This window comes from Biomphalaria glabrata, chromosome 16 (genome assembly GCF_947242115.1).
Source record: "Biomphalaria glabrata chromosome 16, xgBioGlab47.1, whole genome shotgun sequence".
Classification (NCBI taxonomy): Eukaryota; Metazoa; Mollusca; class Gastropoda; family Planorbidae; genus Biomphalaria; species Biomphalaria glabrata.
Window position 1 is genome coordinate 16,133,635 of NC_074726.1, and position 25,950 is coordinate 16,159,584.

The 25,950-nt window shown below is 34.3% G+C and overlaps 1 protein-coding gene across 4 annotated transcripts; it reads right to left on the reverse strand.

Moving 5' to 3' along the window:
* Positions 1-222: 222 nt before the first annotated feature.
* LOC106063416 (innexin unc-9-like) lies at positions 223-24,910 on the reverse strand. 4 transcript variants are annotated; one of them, XM_056013510.1, is made up of 5 exons: positions 24,716-24,910; positions 14,042-14,098; positions 11,072-11,202; positions 7,983-8,142; positions 223-6,423 (listed from the first exon to the last, which is right to left on the reverse strand). In XM_056013510.1, coding segments are annotated over exons 2-5 (1,284 nt in total). In that variant the 5' UTR covers positions 14,044-14,098; positions 24,716-24,910; the 3' UTR covers positions 223-5,432. The 4 variants fall into 4 exon arrangements, with proteins under 4 accessions (XP_055869485.1, XP_055869486.1, XP_013077226.1 ...); XM_056013511.1 differs by having other exon boundaries at positions 24,710-24,910; XM_013221772.2 differs by lacking the exon at positions 24,716-24,910 and adding an exon at positions 15,903-15,995.
* Positions 24,911-25,950: the final 1,040 nt, after the last annotated feature.

Genomic DNA, 25,950 nt, shown 5'->3' on the forward strand with positions numbered 1-25,950 from the left:
TGATAAGTTTGTGGGCAACATGCAAGAACCATTTGCAAATAGTGTGAAAGACTTAGAGGCTGAGAGAACTGCAACAGACCTTCGCTGTTTGTCCAATAGTCACATCATTTTTCAGAGGCCATGACCTTGAACATTACTTATTGAATTACAAAAACCTCTTACACAATTATATTTTATGAACAAAAATGTTATACACATAAAAACGTGGAGAAACCAACATCATTAATAGTTTAAAAGACTATTTTATTCAAGAAATATTTTGTACTTTTGGAACCATAAATATAATTGATATATAATAAGTATAAATTAAAACATAAAATTCATATTCATTAAGAAATCCTCTCAATAGAGTCAAACAAAATTGACAAACTATAAATGTGACAAGTGAACTTTTTTTTGCTGTTTGTATTTTCTTTCCTATCATTCAAAGCAATTCTTCAATTTAGTCCACACAAACATGGATTGATTTAGTCTAAGTTTGTATACAGCTAGCACCAACCTGATGTGTGTAAGTACTTGAAATAAAAACTTAAATCAAAACTGAACCGCTAATGAGATGTATAATGAGATGTATAAATCGAATAGCTACATACTGTAGTCTACATTAAGAATACACACATGGTCCAATATCAAACATTATTGATTAAACAGAAGCTAGACTACAGCTATCTTAAACAATATTCATAAATACACATATAATGTCTACAAAGTATCTTACTGAACAAGATCTAAAATGATTAAAGTTCATCAGGAAATGTACTATTTAAAAAGAAAAGCAGTGTCTACTTGACAGAATACCCACCAGAATACAAATCTAAGAGAATGGAAAATCTGAGATTTATTTGAAACCAAATAATAACAAAGTTTATTTTATTTATTCATTAGTTAGCTATGATATATAAGAGGTAGTTGGTCACTGTGCTGGCCACATGGTACCATCATTAACCATTGGTTATAGAAGCAGAAAAGATTTAAATCATCTGCTCCTAAAGATTGCAAGGTCTGAAAAAAAGGGGGTGGGGGAGAAGGTGTTATAACCCAGAAATACTTGCTCAAACTTGTTCTTTTCACTTAGTTCCGCCATTTTAATAGTTTTGTCTTCTCAGTGTCATGTGGTGGCTTGAGTAACTTTTCATTTCTTTGGGTCATGTCTGTCTTGTCAGCACAACGTTCACGTAGGATGTGACTTAGTCAAACACAATGACTTTTTTCTGTCTCTATGAAGTCTTAGATCTAATTAATATCTGAGTATCCACAATAAAAGTCAGCCCATCTTACTGTCCTAAATGTAACCAGAAACCAAACATTTTGTAAGTGATTATACAAATTGAATTAAACTTTTTCTTCTTAATGTTAAAAAAAAATAATCTTAAAATGGTTTCACATAAAATCAGCTTTGAAAATTGGAGATTTAGAAAATACAAAATGTAAAGGTCAGAGGTTTGTGCTATAGTCAACTGTGTGAAAAGTCAAGTTATAAAATAACATAAACATGCTAATAGTTGCATTAGTTCAATTAGAAAATTGGGTTTAAAGACAACAAAAAAAAAACACCTACTTTGCTAATAATGCTAATAAATATGTCAAGTAAGTCATTAACAAAAGTTGTGTGTTTAGACAGGGTCCATGTAAAAGGTGACTATATACATGCACGAGTGGGCCTACAAATGGTGGAGGGTGGGGACATTATGAGGGAGATGGCATTGAACTGTGTGGAAGGTTAGGGAAACCAATTAAAAGCTACTTATTACCCTCCCATCATATTTATAAAGGTCAATCAAACTGGCTATGATCTCTTACTCCCTGGTTTTAGAAGGTCACGACCCAGTTGAAAAGAGGAACTGGCGACATTTAGGAAAATGCAAATCTAAATAAAAAAGTCAAGGCAATTTCAAAACACAGGATTTGAAACCAAAATAATTAAACCAAAAACACTTATAATGGTTTTAATAAGACTAAAAAATGTACAATAAATGATTATTACAAAATAAAGAACGAAAGGATATTTTGACAGAGTTGACTTCAACTCAATAATAAAAGTACATATAGTGGTATATAAGAACATGATCTGGTAATTTCTTAAAGTTCTGCATTGTATCTGAGAACAAAATCATGATTAGATGAGTAAAGCTATTATTGGAAGAATGCTTTTTTTCTCAATATTCCAAACATTTGAACAATATTTCACGACGAAAAACAAACGTTTGACAAAAAAATATACAAAAGTAGCACTATGTTAAATAATGTTAATGCCATAATATAGAATTGTATTTTCAGTTACAAAACCATTATTTAAGTTCTACTTAATAATTGATATTGCTGTATGTTAATAACAAAAAGAAAAGCTTCATAGAAAATAAGATAGATAAATAATTAAAAACAGGAACACAGTTTGCAAGTTGTAAGAAACGAACAATTGAGAGGACTCGGCATGTGAACAAGAACTGTGAATGCAGAGTGAACCTTGGTTTTGTTCACATTTTGATGCACATTTCAATAAAAAGTTGAATTTTAAAAAACAAAACAATTAAACTATACAAAAGATTGATTGTAAGAAAACAAAAGTTTGCTTCTAAGTACAAATATATGGTGTGTCAGCAGAACAAAACAGTTGTCAGAGTTTCTACATCTGTTTTATGACTGATATAGTTTAACAAATTCAACAATAATTATTGAGAAAATGCATTTGTAGAATATACTGAACAAAATATGCTGGACACAATTCCACAAGTAAACTTCAGTAGGAATACTATAGCAAAAAATGTTTGGACAAGCAAAGACTAAGAAAAAGTCCACAAGAACAAAGCTTAGTTTAAAAATTTGTTTTTCAAGAAGGCTGTTACTTCTCATTTTCTGTTTCATTTACATCTAAATAAACACAATTATATTATCTAATATACAAAGATGTAGTTGGTAAGCTACATATAGAATTTTAAAAAAATATCAAAAGAGAATATTTACATGACTTTGTGATTGAATGAAATATAGAAATACAGAAAAAAAACTAATAAAAAAAGAATCAAATCTGTATTTTATAAAATTAAGTAAGAAAAAATAAATAAATCAAGAAAATGGATGCATAATATTGTAAAAACATGAGAAATTGTACTCAGAGGAACCCAAAACGTGATAATGGTCTAAAAAGTTAAATTTGTCACGAGGCATTTTTGGTTTCTGAGATTGAAACATTTTAAATGATTTAGCACATTATACATTTAAAAATCCCTGAATGATAGCTTTAATTATTTGTGAATATCTAGATCTATTTACCTTTGTTCAGACTTAGAAAATTCCCACATGATGTCAACACTCTGGAGAGAAAAATACTTTGACACATATAAAGACAAAGTCTGACTTCAGGGATCAGAAAGAAGTAAATGCTATTACAACTTCAAGTCATTTCACAACTGCATAACCTATTTGAAAATATGCTCTCTTAAAGACAGAATACCAAGAATACCAATAAGGAATGAAAACTGCTTTCTCTGATGGCCACAACTAACTTTGGCAACATGAGTGAATGAAAATATTTATTTACAGTGATTGATTGAATTAGCATTAGATTAGATTTTTCTCTCTTACTATATATATCTTCACCTTCCTGATTTAACCTTTGACATGAGGTCGTTGTGAAGGTGTGTACAGCCACTGACAGTATTTCATTCCTGACCACATGAATTTATGATTATCATCACTCCATCAACAATTTTGTTTTTTCTGGTGGCCACTAAACCTTGAAGTACAATCATGAGAGATTTTTTTTCTCAACTCTTTGGAATCAACTTTGTTTCTGACACTTTAAAGAATGGAGGAGTTCAATAATCTATATATGAATATTGTAAGTCAGAAGTACTAAATTTATGTTTATGAGAAGTTCACAAATGAAATTGAATCAAAGGAAGATCAAATGACATAGATGTACAACACTTAGGCAAATAGAGGACAGAATTTTAATGCAAGGGGCACTTTGTTTTTGTGGCTCTTAGTTGTAACAAACAACAGAAATATAAAAAAAAACTCATATGAAAAGTTGTTAAAAATATTTTTTAAATAAATACAACAAAAAGAAAAACGTCTTAGAGTAAGACTATTACAAAAGAGGAAAAAACTTTCACTAAAAATATACTAATGCTATGTTAATCCTATTATTAAATGTATGACATTAACAAAAAGAAACATCAAATATTTGTCTTCAACTGAATAGTTCATTGAGTTAATTCTGAAACAATACAACTATGCTATCCCATAGACGTTTGAGTTACTTTGTTATAAGGAACAGAAAAATTAACACAAACCACAAAATTTGTGCTAGACAAAAAAGGGCAATAGAACCCTTATTGAGTTTTACTCACAATAAAATAGGTATTAAATATTACTTTGTTATAACAGATTGACAATTCAAAATTGCATAATAATATAGATCTATCTATCTATCTATATATATGAAAGCAACATATATTGTATATATATATATATATATATATAACATACTATACTAAGCATTGATTGGAATGAAACTGAATATAAAATATTTGAGTACAAATGAACAAGAAAAAGAATGCCTTTTCGTAACAAGCAATGGCCTGAGTAAAAAAACAAAATGAATTCCTATTTGAACATTGAGGGTAAGAAAATAAAACAATATTTCTTTACTACATCAAAAGTTTGATTGAATTTTAACTTGAATGGGCATTGATAATCAAAATATTAGAATGTCACCAAGAGTTTGTTTTTAAACATAAATGGAGATAACAATGGATAACAGTTTGTGCAATCACAGTTGAGTAAGGCACTTAAAAAACATGAACATGTTTATTGTGGAGCAATGATTAGATGGTAACAAAAACTTAACTCAGCCACAATGTATTTCATTTTAATGAACCAAATGAGCATAAGGGAAAATAATAATTACAGAGATAAGGAAAAAAAAACAAAGAAGAAAATGAAAGAGCAGAACAACTTTTTTTGTGTTCATAAATTGGACCAAAAAATAAATCCAGGACTAATTTTTTTTAAAGTTTGAAACCAACATGACAATTAGTGATACTGGTATTTTATTTGTCCCCCCAAAAAAGGAACAATTTAAAATTACTTTTTAAAAAATTATAATACAGTATACACACATAAAAATAATTCATACTATGTAAACAGGTCATGCTGGTTGAATTCAGATTTACTAGCTTCAGAATAATGACATTTTACAGGTGAGAGTAAAATGAATTTAAAATTTGCTCGAGAATTGTTTAGATAACAACAAAAAGTCATTTGAAAATATTTTTAAATTACTGGCAAATCAATAGTACATGTTTTTTTTTATATTTGTATATCATTCAATACTAGCCTACAGTAATTTTGTCCCAAAAAGTGTTAAAATATACTTTAAAAAGTACAAAAAAAAATAAATCAACATTTATTTTAATACATCACTTTTTTTAATCAAGCCTTTTTAAGGGGAGATCATCATCCCCATCTTCTATTACTGGAGCAGAAGGACTTTTTGGTAAGCCATTTGTTCTTTCATTAGTTCCAATGTCATCATCCTCTTTCAAGCTGTGGGTATCTTTGAATTTCTTCCAAAGATGATTCACAAGGTCCAGGGCCAGCATGTCCCCAATGTTTGATGCAACAATTCTCATCATAAACACGCCATCTGTCCGCAGGTAGTTTCTAACAAACTTTTTGAACAGCTTGCTCTCCTTGTTCTTATTGATATTAAGGAGCAGGAAATACTTGGAGAAGAAATCTTCTCCCGTGCGGGGCAGGATGGACCTCATAATCCACTGGAACAGGTTAACAGCATTAAAAACTAGTAACATGATCAGCCAGCACCAAAATATGAGGTACATTTTCTCCAGAAAAAGATTGATGGAAAGCACACACTGTAGGGTGTAGGTCTGCAGATTTTGGAGCTGTCGTACCTTGTAGTCACACCAGCCCACCCGGGGGAATGTGTGGTGGTCCTGCCAGTTGCCTTTTTTGAACAAGGACTCTATAGCTCTAAATCCAAAAGTCCAGAAATTGATATCCAAAAAGGCTGAGAGCAGAAAGAACTGACCAATGACATTGACAAAGTAGAGAATTTTGGTTAACATATACAGGCCACTGAGGTAAGTCCCAGACCGCTTCCCAAAACAAAACATGACACGAGAGCACTTGTCTCGGAAATTGGTCAATGCATTATACCTGTACTGAGAGTATGTTACTAGCCACCGATCAATGAAATGAGTGATGTGGCGCATTTTCTCCTCTCTTTTCTCTTGGGTTAACATAGCTGTGTCCAGCGCCATTGCAACTATTTTGGAAACATTTAGGCCAGAATACTTCTTTAGCTCTTGCCAGACCAAATGAGGGAAGTAAAATAAGAAAGCTTGAATAAGGAACAAGATGAAGACCCATCTATAGTAGCTGATGTCATTGTACCACCTACAAAAGAAAACAAACATTTTTTTAAGACTTGATAAATGGAAGTTGTATTATATATATATATGCATTATAAAAAACAACAACAATGTAATACATGTATGTGTACATATAATTTATATCAGAATATGCAAACATGAGCATATATACTTGAAAGTATCAGTCGAATATTGTCTTTGAAAAGTGGATTACATTCAAGGCATGAATAACTTGGGCATAATTCAGAATGATTATCATTATGTCATTGACCTTATTAAGTTACTGTATGACATTGACATAAGTGTGCTAATGTGTGACCTATTAGCTCTTGGTTCTTTTTCCATAAATGTTTAATTTTAAAATATCAGTATGTTTATAATGTAATAGCAGTAATAAGAAAAAAGAAAGTATAAAAAAAAATACTTCAAAAACAGATTTTTATTAAGCGTAATTGTATCAACTAGTTTAGATCAGTCATGTATTTCAATTTGTAATAGATCTAGACTAAAAATAATAAATCTGTGCGACTAGAATATTTTTACCAATTATTTTTTGTTTAGAGCAATTTCATACTTTTAGTTTTCTCAATATGCAATAACCCTAGCACTTGTCTGGACCAGTTGGGAAAGGGGTGGAGGAAGAAAAAAAAAAAGACCTTCCAGACCTTGTGGTCTATAGGGCAGATGATGTAAAAGTTATCTGATTCTGTGGCCTACGGTTAACGTGAGTATCATGTGGCCAGCACAATGACCAACTGCCTTTACTTTCCCCAACTAATGTCAGGTACCCATTAGAGCTGGGTGGACTGGGGGAGAAAGAACGACCTGAATTCGAACTCGAAGGATCAAGCCTCCTCAAACCAGTACACTAACCACTATGCCAGTGAAGTGCTTATAAAAATAGAATATTTTATAGTTATGAATTGTTAGTTTCAAACTTAAAAGCAGCAATCTATTTCTCTCTGCAAAATATTAAGGGAACTTTACCTCCACATTAGTCAAGTTAATTTTTTCCCTTGTTCAACACCAAACAAAGTAATTAATTACCAATAGTTAATTAACTAATTATTTTTTGTTTTTTTTTTAGTGATTCTTGTTTTGTCAAGTAAATGAAATAATTACACAAAATTTCAGCTTGATCCAAGATTGGGTGTGGGATAAATAATGTGTTTTTTACCAAACAGACAGAGTGAGTTTTGTAAAAAAATTTTTATATACTAACAATAAACTTTAGGAAGGAATAATTGGGCCACCTTTATCTTTTCCTAACTTTCTGGGGGCAGGGAAAAAGTTTGTACCTCATAGTCTTTGTAGACTAGTCTTTGTCAATATTTACAATCTATATATAACACTGGAGCACACTTTAGATGTAATCCTCTATTACTAACTCTCTTCTCTTGTAACTAAACAAAAGATGATTCTAAAATAAATGTCAAATCAACCTCTGGCCATGTTGACAAAAAGACATATAGCTCTAACTGAAAAAGAAGAAAAAATGGGAGGGGGGGGGGATCAGCATGAGGCAGGTAAAAAGAATGTGGGTGTGCATGCTGACATAAATGGGGACAACCAAATCTTGTTTACCTGTCCTCTTCAGCCTTTGGAATGGTCTCCTCAAATGGTACATTGTACATTGGATGGACCCAGCAATAGCTGTCACAGTACTGCTGAAAGTGTTTCTTGCTGTACTCCGCAGGCACCCAGCAGTGTATAGGGTCACCAACATATTGTTTAGCACCAATGCCTGCAACGTTGATCACATAGTACAATCAGAAAGTAATGCTACTAAAAGCTAGAAAGCTAATAATACAGAAAGAAAATAATAAGATGGATAATTTTTTTCAATCTATCCTACAAGAAATTACTCCATATTCCTACATTCAAACATCATTAGCAGTGATAAGTTCACCAAACCCAAATATATTTGTGAACAAATATACATATATAATATATAAAGCAGAAAGTAAGGCGTATGTATGTATAAATGTATGTATGCATGCATGTATGTCCTGCATAGAAATCAAAACCATTAGACCAATCTTGACATAGACTAGATCTAAATTCAATGCACTAGATCAGTAATACCCTAAGGCCTGCGGGCCGCTGGTATTATCCGGCTAGTATATAAGTTCCCTTACTGGTCCATGAGATGGATTAAGATCTTTATTTTTGTGGCAAATAGTTAAAAGTTTGTTGTGTGGCCGGCAAAACTAACAACTTTCTATATTTCGCCAAGCTGCTGCCAAAGTCAAGTGCCCATTTAATGTTGGGTGAACCAACCTAAGAACTTTACTTAATAACTGCTATATAATTCTTGCAATCTAAAGTAAAATCTAATCAACTTTATTTTTTCAATGACTTTCAGATAGTTGCTGAGCATTTGACTAGAGACCACGTTATCCTAAAAGAATTTTGCTAAGATCTGCTCAAGAAGATGTTGCTTAACTATCTGGCCTGAGGTTCATATAAAAAAGGCTTTTATAATTTACTAGTCGACCGGCGGCGTAGCATACGCCGCTATTTTGAAGGGCCGGCCTTAGGCCAGTGATACCTATGCGACCGCAGTGGGGCCCACACTTTCATAGGACCCGCTCTAATTCAAGGTGTATACATTATTAAATTAAACCATATTACAACAAAACAGATTTCCCGCGCCCTCCTGTCGATTTACCAGGAGCTCCTGGAAATCTCCCAAAATCGCAAATTATACAAAAAAGTCCTTAAAATATATGGAAATATATACACAAAAATTGTCATTCAATATGGAAAGGCCAATCTTTTGCACTGCATTATGCATCAGCCGTAATTGTGTAATCTGGTGAAAGAAGCTTTTCGCGCCTCAAACTAATGAAGAATTACTTGAGGTCAACAATTCTCGTATATAGATTGAAACATTTGGTAATTTTTGCTATTGAGCGTGATCTTTGTTGGAAATAGATGTACTGTACAACATCGCTACATGCAAGGCTCGTAAAGTAATTCTGAACGTAGTAAAGAATGAATAAAATGCATAGACAAATTTATTTTCTAATACAAACTCTTAAATTTGACTTATTGTCCCAAACTTGGCCTCGCGAAATCCGTTTCAAATAGGGCCCCACAATGCTTAAGTCCGGCCCTGCTATTTAGTGTTTGTAAAATGTTCCTTCAGAGTTGACGATAGTTTACTTCCTAGTCCAAACCTCCCGCATGGGATGGGAGCGGGCAGGGTTTGACAGTCCAGCGCGCAGCCATCCCTAGTGAGCTGTGAAAACGTGTTTTCCCCCCTCTTGTTTTTTTTCGTGGGGTGACTATCCGCAGAAATAAGAGAGTGATCTTCCCATTTAATTCTCGTCTGACCTGATTAGGGAAGAAGAGAAATATATATAATGATAGTGGACCGGCGGCGTAGCCTATGCCGCTATTTTGCAGGGCCGGCCTTAGGCCACTGCAACCTATGCGACCGCAGTGGGCCCCACACTTTCATAGGACCTGCGCTAGTTCTAGGTGTATAAATGATTAAATAAAACTATTTTATAACTTATAACAAATTTCCCGTGGCCTCCTAATTTACCAGGAGCTCCTGGAAAACCTGAAATTGCAAAATATATGAAAAAGTCCTGGAAAACTTCAGAAATTATTAAAATCTTTTGAAAACATACAAATCTCCTGAAATATATAGACAAAAATTGTCATTTTGGGGTGTCATTCATTATGGAAAACGCCAATCCTACGTGCGATTAAAAAAAACTGCTTTATGCAATACCCATGATCTATGTAGGAAACAGAATTCTTATGATATACTGTATGACTTCGCTACACACAAGGCTCGTAAAGTAATTCTGTACGTAATAAAGAGTGAATAAAATGCAAAGACGAATTTATTTTCTAATACAAACTCTAAATGTTCACTTTTTATTTGTATCCCTACCCAAACGTGGCCCTGCGAAATCAGTTTCGAAGAGGGCCCCAAAATGGTTAAGTCCGGCCCTGCTATTTAGTGACGGGTGAATACAGAGTAGATTACTTGTTCTCCTCTCCCCCTATTTTTTTTCGCCGCTTAAGTTACGTGGGGTAACTGTAGTCTGACTTAAAAAAAAAAAAGAGTGATCTTTCCATGACTTCTTGGTCACAATGGTTAAGTCGGGCCCTACTATTTAGTGACGGGTGAATACTACTTGTTTTCCACCCACTCTCTTTTTTTTCGCAGCTAAAGTAATGTGGGGGTAACTCTAGTCCAACTTGCAGAAATAAAAGAGTGATCTTTTCTTTATTTCTTGGTGTCAGGAATGGTTGAGCCATGAAGTGAATTATATATATAGATAGTCAACCCACGGTGTAGCATAAGCCGGTTTTTTGCAGGGCCAGCCTTAGGGCACTGCAACCTATGCGACCGCAGTGGGCCCCGCACTATCATAAGCTAATCCTAGGTATAAATTATTAAATTAAACCATTTTATAACTAACAGAAAGAGTGATATTTCCTTTACTTCTTATGTATATACATTGATACTCATGATCAAACAATTTAGTTTGTTCAAAAAAGATCACTATAAAAACTTTTCCAGCAAATACTTTTTGTACTTTTTATTGATCCTTTTCAAGTGAAAGATTGTAGGGATACAAAAAGACAAGATCAAAATGCACATCAAGGGATACAAAAAGACAAGATCAAAATGCACATCAATGACCTACCCAGAGCTAAAGCAAAGAGTAATCCTGTGGTAGCCCAGTGGTTTAACTGGTCCACAACATCATCATCATGAGCTTTGTTTCTCAAGGCAATATTGGCAAAACTGGACAGGAGTGAGGCAATAATTGGTGCCCTAGGTGAGAAAAACAAAGTAAATATAATGTATGGTATGCAAAAAGTGAACAAGGTTCAAAATGGAATAGCAAATATACAATTGAGAGTATAGCACAGTCTAAAAATACAAAAATCAAAAATACAAATCTAAAAAAAAATATTTTTTTTATATTAAACACTTCATGGAAATCCTTGGGGTATGGTAAAGTTTACATTTGCTTAAGCGACCAATGACTAACAAAGGTATAAACTGGCATGAACAACTGCCTTAACCTCTCTAATACTCAGCAGAACTAAATAGGAGGGACATCCCAAGAATTTTTTTTTTTTAATTCCTGACCACACCAAGTCCCTAGATTTGACACTTTAAAACCCAATGTCATAAATACCTAACAAAAAAATTATTTTACAGTTCAATGTAAAAGAATGATGGCGCAAAAATATGGGAGTAGTAGAAGATATGAGAAAGCTTAATAAAAGAAACTGTGGGATTTATTATTGTTAAATGGTTCTAAAATAATTAATATGGCTTTACCATACTTTGTAATAATTTCCTGGAAATTGGGAAAGTCATTATTGAAAAATAAAAATTTTGATAAAGGAAAATAGAAAAGAAGAATATGAACAGGCTGACTCTTGTGGCGATGGTGAGGTGAGAGCAAAGTGTGTTTGTCTTGTAAGAACATACATGGAAATTATATTTATGCTAGTAATTTTGAAAAAAAAACAAAAAAACAAGATTACAAAAATAGTAAGTGTGGAAACAAAAACTCACAATTGGCCCCTGAAGTGTGCACTCAGGCAGGTTTTAATATTTTTAGTATGAATATCAGAAACTATGAACTACAAATTAATGACTAAGAGGAAATTTGTCTTGTGTATATCACTCTCCACTTCTAGAAGATGAACATTGCTTATAAATTGTTTTTTATTTATATTCGACTTATATACATGACATACTAAATGCATTATTTGTCTTTTAAAACAAAAAACATTTTATTTAAAATGTAAATAGCTAATATAACATAAAACACTTAATTTAGTAATACAATATTTTTTATAACATTAAAAAAAAAAAGAAAAAAAACTGTTTGCATAAATGTTTTTAAAAATATATATACAAAAATAACTCCCTTATTAAAGAGGTTCTGTTCTACTAAGTGGTAAAGCGCTTGTATTCCGAACTGAGTCCCCAGTTCAAATCCTGGAATTCTTTTTTTCAGGCTCTGTAGTCCACCCAGCTCTAATGGATACCTGATGTTAATTGGTTGGAAAAGGTACACACAGTAGGTCATTGTGCTGGCCACATGACACCCTTGTTAACCATGGGCCACAGAAATAGATGAGTTTTACATTTGCCAATATAGATTGGAAGGTTTGAAAGATAAACTGTTCCCTGTTCTTTATTATTATAGTCCTTCCCCCCCCCCCCCCCCCCAACCGGTGTTTTTGTGGATTTTTATGAAGAAAACAAAAAATGCTTGCATAGTTAACTTTAAAAATTACGGCTTCACTTACAGAATAGAAAAAAAAAGCTTTTGCCTCGAGAACTTTGTTAAGATCTAAAACATCAGGATATTTGATTTTCAATATCTCTTTTCTAGCTTTTATGATCAAAAGGGGACAAACTCAATCTTGGATGATTTATGAACTGAATGGTACTTTAGTTTATCTGTAGATTCTGCTCCAGACAGGTCCCATATTGTTATTGTAAGGGTCCCCATCTTGTTATTGTAAGGGTCCCATCTTGTTATTGTAAGGGTCCTATCTTGTTATTGTAAGGGTTCCATCTTGTTATTGTAAGGGTCCCATCTTGTTATTGTAAGGGTCCCCATCTTGTTATTGTAAGGGTCTCATCTTGTTATTCTAAGGGTCCCATCTTGTTATTGTAAGGGTCCCATCTTGTTATTCTAAGGGTCCCCATCTTGTTATTGTAAGGGTCCCATCTTGTTATTCTAAGGGTCCCATCTTGTTATTGTAAGGGTCCCATCTTGTTATTGTAAGGGTCCCATCTTATTATTGTAAAGTATGTTTCACCAGATGATGGGCTCAATATATGAAAGTTTTCTAACTTTCCTAGAGGTGGTTAGCTACAAAGGACAAAAAGTATGGTTAAAATGGTGCACAACTAAACTACAGATAACTGTCAGAGATATATTCCATGTGCTGGTCATTCTCTGAACCTGTTAGTGCAGCAATTGACTGCATTAAACTATTTTTTTAGAATTAAGAAATATAAAATTTCTTTTAAAGATTTATTATATCATATTTATATCACTATCTTCTATATAATACTGGTACTTCTTAACTGTATATATGTTAAACCCTCTAAATATTAGAAAAATCATACTTATTACTGACATATATATGATATCTAAACATATAAAGGACCCTCTATCTTAAATAGCCAAAATGGCATTTTCATGTCAAAATTTGGTTCTGGCTATATCATATGTACATGTACATGTGTATTTTCTCAAGGCCATAAGTAATTTTCACACACACACACACAAACTACATCCATCTTAATTAATTAACAAAACTTTATATAAAAAATGTTATAAAAGACACAAAAAAGTTTGATTACTTCGGTTATATCACACTTTGATCCCTATATATACTTGATAAATATATGACACTTTAAATCTTGTTTTAAAATGGTGCCTACTTATGAATACAAAAAGTTTTGATATTTAATTAAAACACAAAAGGATTTGCTTTCAGACGACCAAAAGTGAGTTTTGTGATTTATACAGGTGAAGATGAAATCATATTTTTAACCTTTAGATCAAAATATGACAAACAGAGTCACACACTCATAAATCAATAGTGGGTTTATTCATTTAATAAGTACTCACATGTTTGTATAAAGTTATATTATCCTCTTTCCTCTAAGCTTAAATTTAATATTTTATCTGAAACAACAAATAACAAATAAATAAAGCAAAAAAATAAATTCTTAACAATTACAAATAATAGGGCCATTTAGAGATTAGAGAAAGACAGTGGCACAAGAGCTTTGCTACCTCGTTTTTTCTAATCCACTTTTTTTTTGTATAGATTTTAACAATATATAATTTGCAGTTTTAAAGTATTATAAAAAAATTTAAACTAAGACATAAAAATGAAATAAAATAACAAGTATAACACCTGATCAAGGTAACCAACAACTACATTAGAGGATAACGCCTTACAAAGGGGAACATTGCTTACAAATTATTTAATGAAACATATCAGTTAACAAAGACCATCATATAAATAAACAACTATGTTAACTCTTTCTCTCCTAAGTGATGATAACATTATTGAGCTACCCCATTCTCTAAGTCGAATGAACAATATTACAGTCGAGGCTTAAAAGAGTAACATTTTTCATTTTTTCATCTCAAAATATTTTTAACTGGTTAAAACTTGACCTTTAATAGTTTCCCTTTTTATCATTTTCAGTATGTTTTTACCCAAACGGATGTTTTTAAAAAGAGAAGGCTAAAAAAAGGCTAAATTTTCTTTAGATTAATTTTTTAGGTTATGGTTATGTGGGATAATAAGCTAACAACCACAGTTTTGTATGTTTTAGATATCTTAGTTTTTAAGTTTTGTGAAAATATGAATATCTATCATAAAAATACATTTATTTTAATTTGAATCATAAAATATAACCTAGATCTAGTTCTATTGGGTTTGTAAGTTTTCATTTTAGAATTCTATAATCCAAAATTAAATTAAATTTTGGTTTTATAAACATAAATTTGTTTTATATAACAAATGCATGTGTTCCCTTTTAATTCTACACCAAAAATAGCATTTTCTGATAAATAAAAAGTTATTAAAGTTTAATCATAAGAGCAGGGTAGTGAAAACAAATGAATAGTTTTGTAAAAGTGACTTCATAACAGTTCATAATTCACACTAACATATTTATGGAAATCCATGCATATTGACCTATAAGGTGTTTGGATTGTATACACTGATATATAACTCATTCACTGTCCTGTGTTTTGAGATTTCTTACAGATGAAAAATTAAAAACAAATACTGAATTGATTATAATTTTTATTTAGATCTAGATTCTAGATCTAATTATTCTAATTAACCTATAATAAGACTTATTAGATTTACAAATTTTAATATTATCATTAACTGATTAAGTCAATGATTAGAGAATACTAGACATTACTGTTCATTACAAATACAATTATAAATCATAATTATGAATTAGTCATAATTAGATCATCAATATAAATATTATTATATATTCTAGATTATATCTATTTAAATATTTAGAATAATAGATCTAGAATCTAGTAATAGTTACTAATAGATAGACTATATAATAATAAGTATATACTATATATAACTATATATATTATAATTATTATATAATAGGTCACTAGTAATGACTAGTTAGACTAGTCCTAGTAGTAGAGTAGTACGTAAACTACGTACTTATGACTTATGTACTACTACTAGTCTAGTAGTGTAGAACTAGTAGAGAGTAGTCAGTCTAAAGTAAAGTAAAGTCTAACTTAACTAACTAAGACTTAGTTAGACTACTAAGAGACTTAAGAGAGTCAGTACTGTCAGTAGACTAGCTAGAGCTTTTTATAATATAAAATATTATATAGATCTATGTCTAGTACAGTCTAGTGATCTAGACTCTGTACTGAAGACCTAGATTTAGACCTATTATTATTATCTAGTCGACTCGACTATACATACAATTATGGGATGGGTTGTTTATCTCCTACGAGTCTAGATCTAGATCTAGTTCTAGTTCTAGTCTAGATAATCTTATTTTAGTTTATTTATGTCAGACAAAAGTTCACTTCCTGTGTCTATAGCTCTTTTACTTTTAACTTTTAGTGAATTTATAATTATATAGATCTAATCTAAAGGTCTTGATCTAGAAATTCTAACTAGATCTATATAGATCTAGATTCTAGATTCTTGATCTAGATTATATAGATCTAGATGATTAGGTAACGATTATTCTACTAATAGAATAGATTTCGGAAATGTTGAATAAGTCCTGGATTCTTGACTAGTTTTAGATCTATCTATATTATACAGCCTAAGTCTAGCTAGACGTTTTATACTTTAGACTTTGACTAGAATTGACTAGATTAATTAATATTAATTTAATATATAGATCTAATATATTTATACAGAGAGAATATAGATAAGCAAATATTCACATCGGATATATAAAACAATTTTTCACAAGTATTTCTTTTACCTGACAACACAAGAATCAATAATAATAATAAACAATTAGATCTAGTTGATTAACTATTGGTACCGGAAAATAATTAATTTATACTAATTAGTGGTGTTATACTAGATAATAATAAGGCTAATCTTCGAGTCCGAAGATTAGTGAGGAATGCAGTGTTTCCCGTGGCTGCGCAGTCCCAGCTGTGACCTACATATTTTGCCACATCCAGGACAAGCATAACCATTGTCCGCAGGTGGTCGATTTAGCTTTTCCCTTCGCCGTCTGCGCTTGTCATTGACAGAAGATTTTCTTTTGGTCTCAAATGTGTATCCCGCGGCCTTCGTGAGTGACCTCCAGCTGTCTCGTTCTAAGGCCGCATGCAACCAGGTGCTCTCCTCTATGTCAGCCAAGGAATGTTGATGCATAAGCTGGTCTTTGAAGCGTTTCCGTGGGGCGCCTCTGTTACGTCGACCACAAAAAAGACTGTCTTTGGCATACGTTCGTCTCCCATACGGGATACGTGCCCTACCCAGCGTAACTGTCGGACCAAAAGAAGTCCCTCTATACTATCCATACTGGCGTTCGCAAGGACATAGCTGTTTGTAGTGCGGTCTTGCCACCGTATGTCCATGATGGAGTGCAAGCATCTTTGGTGGAGCTCAAGAAGTCCCAGATGTTTCCTGTATAGTGTCCATGTCTCAGAGACATACAGAAGGGTTGAGAGAACCACCGCCTGGTAGACACTGATTTTTGTAGGCAGGCGGAGCGATCTGTTCCGCCAAACTCTCGCTTGAAGGCGTCCAAAAGCGCAAAGGGCCCTGGCCAGACGGTTATCAACTTCCCTTGAAAGTGAGGCGTCATTTGACACTATACTACCTAGATATGTAAAGTGGTCTACCACATTAAGGGGCTGTCCGTTTACGGTGGTTGCCAGAGCTAGCCAGGAAAACCAGTGACTTGGCAGAATTTAAGTCATTGGTTAATATGCATGACTGAATGCATGACGCGTAGGACGAAATCATCTTCTTTTTTGAACTAACGTCTGTATTATATAAAATAATATTAATATATATATATATATCATGGGCGTAGCCAAGGGGGGGGGGTTTGGGGGTTCAACCCCCCCCCCCCAAATGAAATCCCCCCCCCCCCAGATATAAAATCTAAAGCAAACTACAGTCACTTAATTCCAAGAGCGTATTCAAGAGTGGTTACACATTTTAACAGTGGCAGGGCTCCCTTAACAAACTGTAGTGAATAGTCATCTGCCGAAATTGAAAAACACTAAATGTGGCTCAACAAAGATGGCTAAGACAGATTTTAGTAGTCAGTTATAGAGATCGGGTTTAAATCAAGGAAATCCTATGCCGAACTGGGAGTCGACCCTTTAGTAAGATTGTGAGAGAGCGACGCATGAGGTTTGCGGGACATGTTCTCCGACAAAATGAATATATATTATAACACCCATGGGCGTAGCCAGATGGGGGGGGGGGGGGGTTCCCCCCCCCTAGGGCGGGGGAGACAGACTTTAGTGACTGATTTTTTGCTTTGATTTTGTTTATTTTAGGTGAGATTTTAATACTAAACGATCACTTGCCCCAGCGCAGTGGGTTTTGAGTTTAAAACCCCTACCAGGGTTTTTTGCAGTTAAATCCCCCTCTTCTATAAAACAAAACACACAAAAAAATGCAAACGGCAATCCCCAAATTCCAAGAGCACAGTAAAGGAAGATTTTGATTTTAAAACCCCCTCCAAAATTTACGATGAATCTACTCTTCAATATAAAAAAAAAAGCAAATTATGCACTCAAAATGTTATGAGCGTAGCTAAATGGGTTTTGACTCAGTTTTAGGTTTAAACTCCCCTCCAGTGGAGTTTGAAGCTAAAAAAATACATCTTCAATAAAAAAAAAAAAGCAAATTACACACTCTAAAATCTATGAGCGTAGCCAAATAGGTTTTGAGTTTAACCCCCGCCAGTAGGGTTTGAAGCTAAAAAATACATCTTCAATGTAAAAAAAAAAAAAAGCAAATTACGCACTCAAAATGCTATGAGCGTTACCAAAAGGGGTTTTGAGTTTAAATCCCCCCTTCAGAAGGGTTTGATGCTAAAAAATACCTTTTCAATATAAAAAAGCTAATTACACACTAAAATTATTTGAGCGTAGCCAAGCCAATTGGGTTTTTGAGATTAAACTCCTCTCCTCCAGATGGTTTTGAGTTTAAAATCCCCTAACAGAGCGTTTTGAGGTGAAAAACCTCTATCTTCAATATTGTTACGTATTTCTGAATCTTCTGGCTAGATGTATTAGTTGGCACACAAATAAAAACACTGTAAAGAACTTGACGACTAAACTTTCAGTTTCATATAACTTTAATGACTATTAACTCTATCAATTTGTTACTGTAACATGTAGCGTAGAAGACTGTACAATATCTGTCAGTTTACAGTTAGCTATACTTCGTTGCAATTCATCTCTTCACTTAGTTGCAATTCATCTCTTCTCAACTTCCATCGAGCCGTATTCCACAGAACAGACCAACGACACACTTCCCAGTGTCGCTCCAGGTCTCCAAAACTGAACCAAGTCGTAACAGACCAACGACACACTTCCCAGTGTCGCTCCAGGTCTCCCAAAGCTGAACCAAGTCGTATTCCAGTCTACCACATCAGAGCCGCACACGTCTTACATCGACTGTATCGACTGTAACGGCTGAAGTCCACTGTAGTTCGCTGTATAGACTTTAACGACAGTAGTCCACTCCAGTTAACTCTACCCTAGTTAACTTGCATCGAGTCGTACACATTTCTCTTCCACAGAGCCGCACACGTCTTACATCGTCTGTATCGACTGTAACGGCTCACTCACGACTCCATACGACTGACTTTCACATTAACTCTCTGGCTTATATAGAGTCCCTAATCGCTTGTCCAAAGTTGCACAAACACGGCTAGTATCCTCTGGAATAACACGTGAGGAAACGTCACATCCTGTCTTTGTTTATACACGTAGATTCCAGAAAACATCGGCTGCTGTGTCATCTTGCCGGGGTCACAAGTTGTGACCTCTATCTGTCACTGGACATTGCTAGTACCTTTTGGAATAACATGTAAGGACACGTCACATCCTGTCTCTGTTTATACATGTACATTCCAGGGAACACCCGCTGCTGTGTTATCTCGTCGGGGTCACACGTTAACCTCTTCCTGTCACTGGTCATTTGTAACAATATTATTTTAAAACAAACTACAGTTTCCAAATTCTATGCTCGTAGCTAAATGGGGTTTAGAAAACCAAGTAAGTCCTGAGATTTTTTAGTTTAAAACTTCCAACAGATGATTTTGACGATAAAACTTCCCTTTTCGATAACAAATCTAAAGCAAATTACAGTCACCTAATTCCAAGAGCGTATTCAAGAGAAGTTACATATTTCTACCAGTGGCGGGGCTCCATTAATAAAGTGCAGTGAATAGTCATCTGCTAAAATTAAAAACACTAAATGTGGCTCAACAAAGATGGCTAAGACAGATTTTAGGAGTCAGTTATAGAGATCCGGTCTAAATCAAGGAAATCCTATGCCGAACTGGAAGTCGACCCCTTAGTAACTTAAGATTGTGACAGAGCGTCGCATGAGGTTTGCGGGACATGTTATCCGACAAAATAAATTACGCATAATAAGAAATGGGATGACATCCTAGTAAAACTTGGCGCCACACATACATGGAGGTCCTCAGAGCAGGTGGGAACAGGCTTCAGACATTACCAGTGACAGATTTTTGTGAAAACAGCTTGACGCAAATGCGCCGAACGGCGCGGGAGGGTCTAAGTTAGAAAGAATAGCACATTAATTTTTGAAATAAGACTTTTTAAAAGTAGGAAAATGCACTGTAGATACCTCAGAATATGCATTTTGCTGTCATTCAATACCAGAAATAGTGCTTGGCGGCGGGGCGGGCTGGGGGAGCTCCTAGCGCTCCCCCAGACCCCTTTACTAGCAATGGCGGGGAGTCAACAATTTTTCCACTAACTACAGGAAGAACCTATTCTATGGCATAATAAACGTGTTCCGAAAGAACGAAGGGTCAGAATTTAATAAAGATTATGTACACCCACTCACATACATAGGGGAAAGGGGGGTAAAACGTACCACTGTTTAATTCGTACCACCGAAAATTTTCATATTTAGAAATGGTCTTTAAAAATAAAAAACCTGGCATATTGACCTACAACTATAGCGTCATCATTCATGTTAATTTTATGGAGCTTAATCAAAAGACACCAAAACGGTAAGGTTTTATTCATTTTTACCTTTTTTTGATGTAATTTTTGCACATGTTAGAAATCGTATAATTATCTAATGAGGCAACCTATCATGTTCCAAAAGCTATTGCATTGTTAACCAACCTTTCCTCTTGAAAATAATGCCTCAGTACATCAGTTATTTTTAGACATGTTAATATGATAAACCGTTATGTGGGCTGACCCCTTGAGGTAAATCGTACCGGCGCCAGGAGGGTAAAAAGTACCGGAAGTTCTAATTATCCGACATTCGGTACTATTTAGCCCCACAGTTGATCTCGACATAATATCTAGATGTAGATCGAATAACTTTCTTATTTTATGTTTTAAAGCTAGAATCTAGTAATTGCTAAAGATCTTTCTACTATCTAGATCTAGATTTATAATATAATCTAGTTCTAGAATCATATTTTATCATCCTCTATACTCTACTCTATGCCTATGTAACAATAACTTTCTTTATAACTATAGACTATAGAGTCTAGACTAAAAAAGATAATTAAGGTACTAAATCTAGTAGATTTAGATTTAATAAAATTAAGGCTATATCTAAATTTTAGACTAAACATAATCTAGCCCTTAACTATAAGTAGATCTACATTTAAAAAAATAAATAAAATACCATATAGACTATAGCAATCTATTTAATAATCATTTACATTCATTATTTTTTTTACACAGGGGCAGAGCTTCAACCTGGTCCCCGGAGGATCTTCAGAAAGCCTTGGAGGCATTGAGGAATAAATATGGTCTCAATGAAGTGTCTAGACTTTACGGTATACCTAAACCAACTCTAAAAAGACACTTAGATGGAAAAAACAAATTTGAGAATGTGAATGTAGTACAAAGAGGTAGAATGACAGTTCTCCCAGCAGAGCTTGAGAATGAACTTGTCAGTCACATCAATCAACTGGAAGGAATGCTGTTCGGCCTGACCAGAAACGATATAAGATGTATTGCATACCAAATAGCAGAAAAAAATGGCTTGTCTCACAGATTTAATAAAACAGAAGGAATGGCAGGAAAAGACTGGTTTAGAGATTTTAAGAAACGTCACAATCTGAGCTTGCGACAACCTGAAGCAACATCTCTTGCGCGTAGTACCGGTTTTAACAAGATAGCAGTTAACAGATTTTTTGACAAACTTGAAAGCATCATTACAGAAAATAAATTAGATGCTCTTAGGATCTTCAATGCCGATGAAACAGCGCTCTCAACTGTCCAGAAAAAAACAGCAAAGAGTGGTGAGCTTGACAGGAAGGCATCAGGTGGGGAAGTTGACCAGTGCAGAAAGAGGTCTTACCACCACAGCAATATTTTGCGCTAATGCAGCAGGAAATGCTATTCCACCTATGCTTGTCTACAAGCGAAAACGGATGAATGGCGAACTTTTAGATGGTGCTCCTCCAGGAACAATCGCTGTATGCAATGAAAGTGGCTGGATGACTGCAGATAGCTTTTCAGAATGGATGGATCATTTTATAAACAGTGTAAAACCATCGAAAGAAAAGCCTGTTCTTCTTATCTTGGATGGACATACCTCTCACAGCAAAAATTTGCAAGCCATCACTGCTGCAAGTAACTCTTGTGTTATTATGCTCAGCTTGCCCCCTCATACTACACATAAGCTTCAACCTTTGGATGTCTCGTTTTTTAAGCCCCTGCAAAGCTGTTATGTACAAGAGTCAGATAAGTGGCTTTTTAATCATCCAGGTAGAGGAATTACTGTATTTCAGGTGGCTACCATCTTAGGTAGAGCATACCCAAGAGCAGCTTCGGTCGCAAATTTTGCTAATGGTTTTTTGAAATGTGGCATATGGCCTTGCAATCGACATATATTCACTGAAAGTGATTTTGAAACTCCATTTGCTCAGTTATAAATATTCCTGTAGAACCCATCCCTTCAACCTCAAATTCCCAACATGATCAGTTGTTAGTGCAGTCATCATCAGACTCCTCAACAATAGTTGCAACATCCCCACGCAATTCCAACAGAGCCTGACGGCAGATGCTTTTTTAGAAGCATTTGCATTTCATTACATGAACATCTCCAGCTTACTGACAGAGATTCAAGTGGAGTTGTATGTAGCCTGCAAGTTAAAATACAAGAAAAGGCATTGGCAGATTCTCTTAGAGCACAAGTTGTTGACTATATTTGTAAAAACATTGAGCATTATACTGACCTTGATGCAGCAACATTGTGTGCTGACATGCCAAATGCAAAATTTGACAATATTTTTGAAAGGCTAGATAGTATTTCTAGACCAAATACTATGGTTGGCGAGCTAGAGATAATAGCAACTACGAAGCTGCTCAGAAAGCCAATAGTCATTATGAATGCAACTAGTAATGTTGTTTTAAAATATGGCATGAATGATTTTCCTTCCTCCCCTGCAGTAGTTATTCGATTTACAAATATTGGAGATGATGTAGGCCATTATGATTGCTTAATTCCTTCTCGGCAATCAAAGTCTAAATACATCCCTGTAACTGCAATCTCTCCTATCCCAGCAAAAGAAAAACCCCATGTTAAACAGAAAAAAAAATCTTTTCAATCTGAAATTTTAACTTCCAGTCCCTATAAAAAAATTCTTGTGGATGCTGCAATTGCAAAAAAAAGTAAAAAACAACAAACTCAAATTATTTCTGCAACACAAAAGAAAAAAAAAAGTAAAATTTCTATTCAGTTTGGTCAGAATGAGAGTGAGAAAAGTCAAAATTGGTATTGTTTTATATGCGAAGAAAACCTTAAAGAAGATATGATACAATGTTTAATATGTGCTTCTTGGGTGCATATTGCATGTGCAGGTTGTGAAAATGCTGATACTTATTCTTGTGAGTTATGTTTGTGAATCTTTCTGCATTGTTATGTATATATATAGTTGGTACTTATTACCCTCCATGCTGGTACTATTTAGACTCTTGGGAGGGTAAATAGTACTCTTTTTTTTTTTTTTTGTTTTGTATTTTTCTATTTTAATATAAATAACTCAGTCTTTAAACCTTGTACATTTGTAGTATGTGTTGTTGTAAAGCTATGACATAAAAAATAAACATTCTTTTTGCCAAACTTTTTTTTTATGAATTTTCTCCCTTAGGGGGTACGTTTTACCCCCCTTTCCCCCTATATGAAAAAAGGAAGGGGGGGACGGAGGGAGAAAAAACAATCCCCCTAACCCCCCCCCCCCCCCCGAAAAAAATCTGGGCTACGCCCATGATAACTCCATTAATTAGTAAAATCACTCCAGGATAGAAGAATATTTAGTAAATTAGATTCCACACATAACTAGAATCTAGATATCTACAAATACAAAAACTAAACCTAATAAATAGGCTCAGAAAGACACAGAGATAAAGAAACATTACTTATTCCATGAAACGGGTTGCCTGAATCAGCAAAAGCCATGCAAGCCAACTACTACTTCTTTACTGATTATCATACATAACTGACATAAGTAGATTGACAGATGAAATGTGTAGGAAGTATATAGATCTATGGACGATCTAATTATAATCTTCTCTTTTGAAGTAACGTCTGTAATTTATAAAATAAGATTTATGCATAGGCCTACGCTATTTGTTGCTACAATCTACAAACTATAAAAAAATATGGATCTATATAATATCATTATTATGATTATTATTCATAATATACAACTATATAATATATTATATTGTAGATCTAGACTATTAGTAGGCCTCTAGGCCTATATTTTACATGTTTTGTTTTGTTTTACACGTTTAGGGTGTTCCTTCAGATTGTTACATAGGCCAACTAAATCAAGCCCAAACCTTCCTTAGAACTGTAGGGGATAGCGATTGGCAGGGTTAGAACAGTGCGGTACTGGATCACCCAGACGACCAGTGGGATATGCATAAGTTATATTATATAGCTATTGGCTACAATATTCTAAAATTGATATAAGTTCATATAATTATAGTAAATGATACAGGGTCTATATGTTAATAAAATAAATTTAATTACAATATGCAATTATTCATGGTACGTACACTTACGTTGAAATAAAAATCACATTGGCTATTTAAAGTTGACAACAATCATATGGTCTTACAATCCTCAGAAAAGCAATCTTTTATATAGATCTAATTTTTAAACAGGTTCATTCTAGACAGTCCAGATCTAACATCAGGTTGGAAATATCGAAGCAGGCAGCACATAAACAGAGGGACAGTGAATAGAGGGTCCTTGAAGGGAACCATGCTTTCTGCTGTGTGATGATGAAAAAAAAAGGTGGGGGGAGTGGAGGAGGTGCGCTCTCTCTCAGTACGTGACAAGTTCAACATATGCACACCAGGTCTCCCTGAGTTCAGACCCCTACTCCATGCCCGCTCCCTTTCTCCAACTGCATCCTCATCGTGTGCTCTTTTGTTTATCCTGCCGACCCGCTGGCCTTACCAATGTGTGCTGGGTCAAGAGCATTGACGAACCTTAGTTTACTTTTGACAAAGCTTATATCATCTCACTCTTGTCTGGTAAAAAGTTTGTACAAGCTATTTCTCCCACTCCCAATCTCGGATCAAGCTGAAATTCCGCACAATTATTTATTTTGCCTGACAACACAAGAATCAATTAGAAAATTAATTAATTAACTTTCGGTAATTAATTATTTTGTTTGGTATCTTGCACAAGGGAAAAAAAATCGTAGGCTACTTGACATATGGTGATTTAAGTTGAATTAGCCCCCTTGAGGACTCTTGAACCCTGAGTGAACATTTTTTATGCATTAAAAAAACGATCATGTAAACATTCACAAGATACCCCCCTTCCCTTTCTTCCCTCTACTTTCACAACTGGTCCAATTACATTTAATATAAGATTTTTTTTTTTTTTGAAGAAGGCGCCTAATAGATATGAAGGTGAGTGGTTCTGTAACTTTTCGTCACTGCACCCACAAAAGCAATATAGACTCCAGTAGTGCATGGGCGTAGCCAGGATTCTTTTTCGAGGGGGGGTGCTATTGAGTGTGTGTGTGTGTGATTCCAAGGTGACGATGGGAAGAGGTTAGCTATGCAGTGTGAATGATGCAAGATTTGCGGCATTGTCGTCAGCGGTCTTAGGTAGGACAGACGACTCCAAAACATCAGACTGAACAAGGTTTCAAAGACAGACTCAAAATCGGACACCGAAGTGGTCCACCCAGGCAGGTAAAAAGGCAGGTTTCAATATTTTCAGAAAGAATATCAGAACAGAGAAAGAAGGTTTACAGATCTTATGTGGTGCCCCAACGGTC

Bases quoted from the DNA above. Each gene is read 5' to 3' on its own strand.
- LOC106063416 (XM_056013510.1), bottom strand. The intron at 8,143-11,071 runs GTAGGTCATTGA...TCAACGTTGCAG, and splicing joins ACTCTTTGCTTTAGCTCTGG to GCATTGGTGCTAAACAATAT. The intron at 6,424-7,982 runs GTAAACAAGATT...TTTCTTTTGTAG, and splicing joins CCAAAGGCTGAAGAGGACAG to GTGGTACAATGACATCAGCT.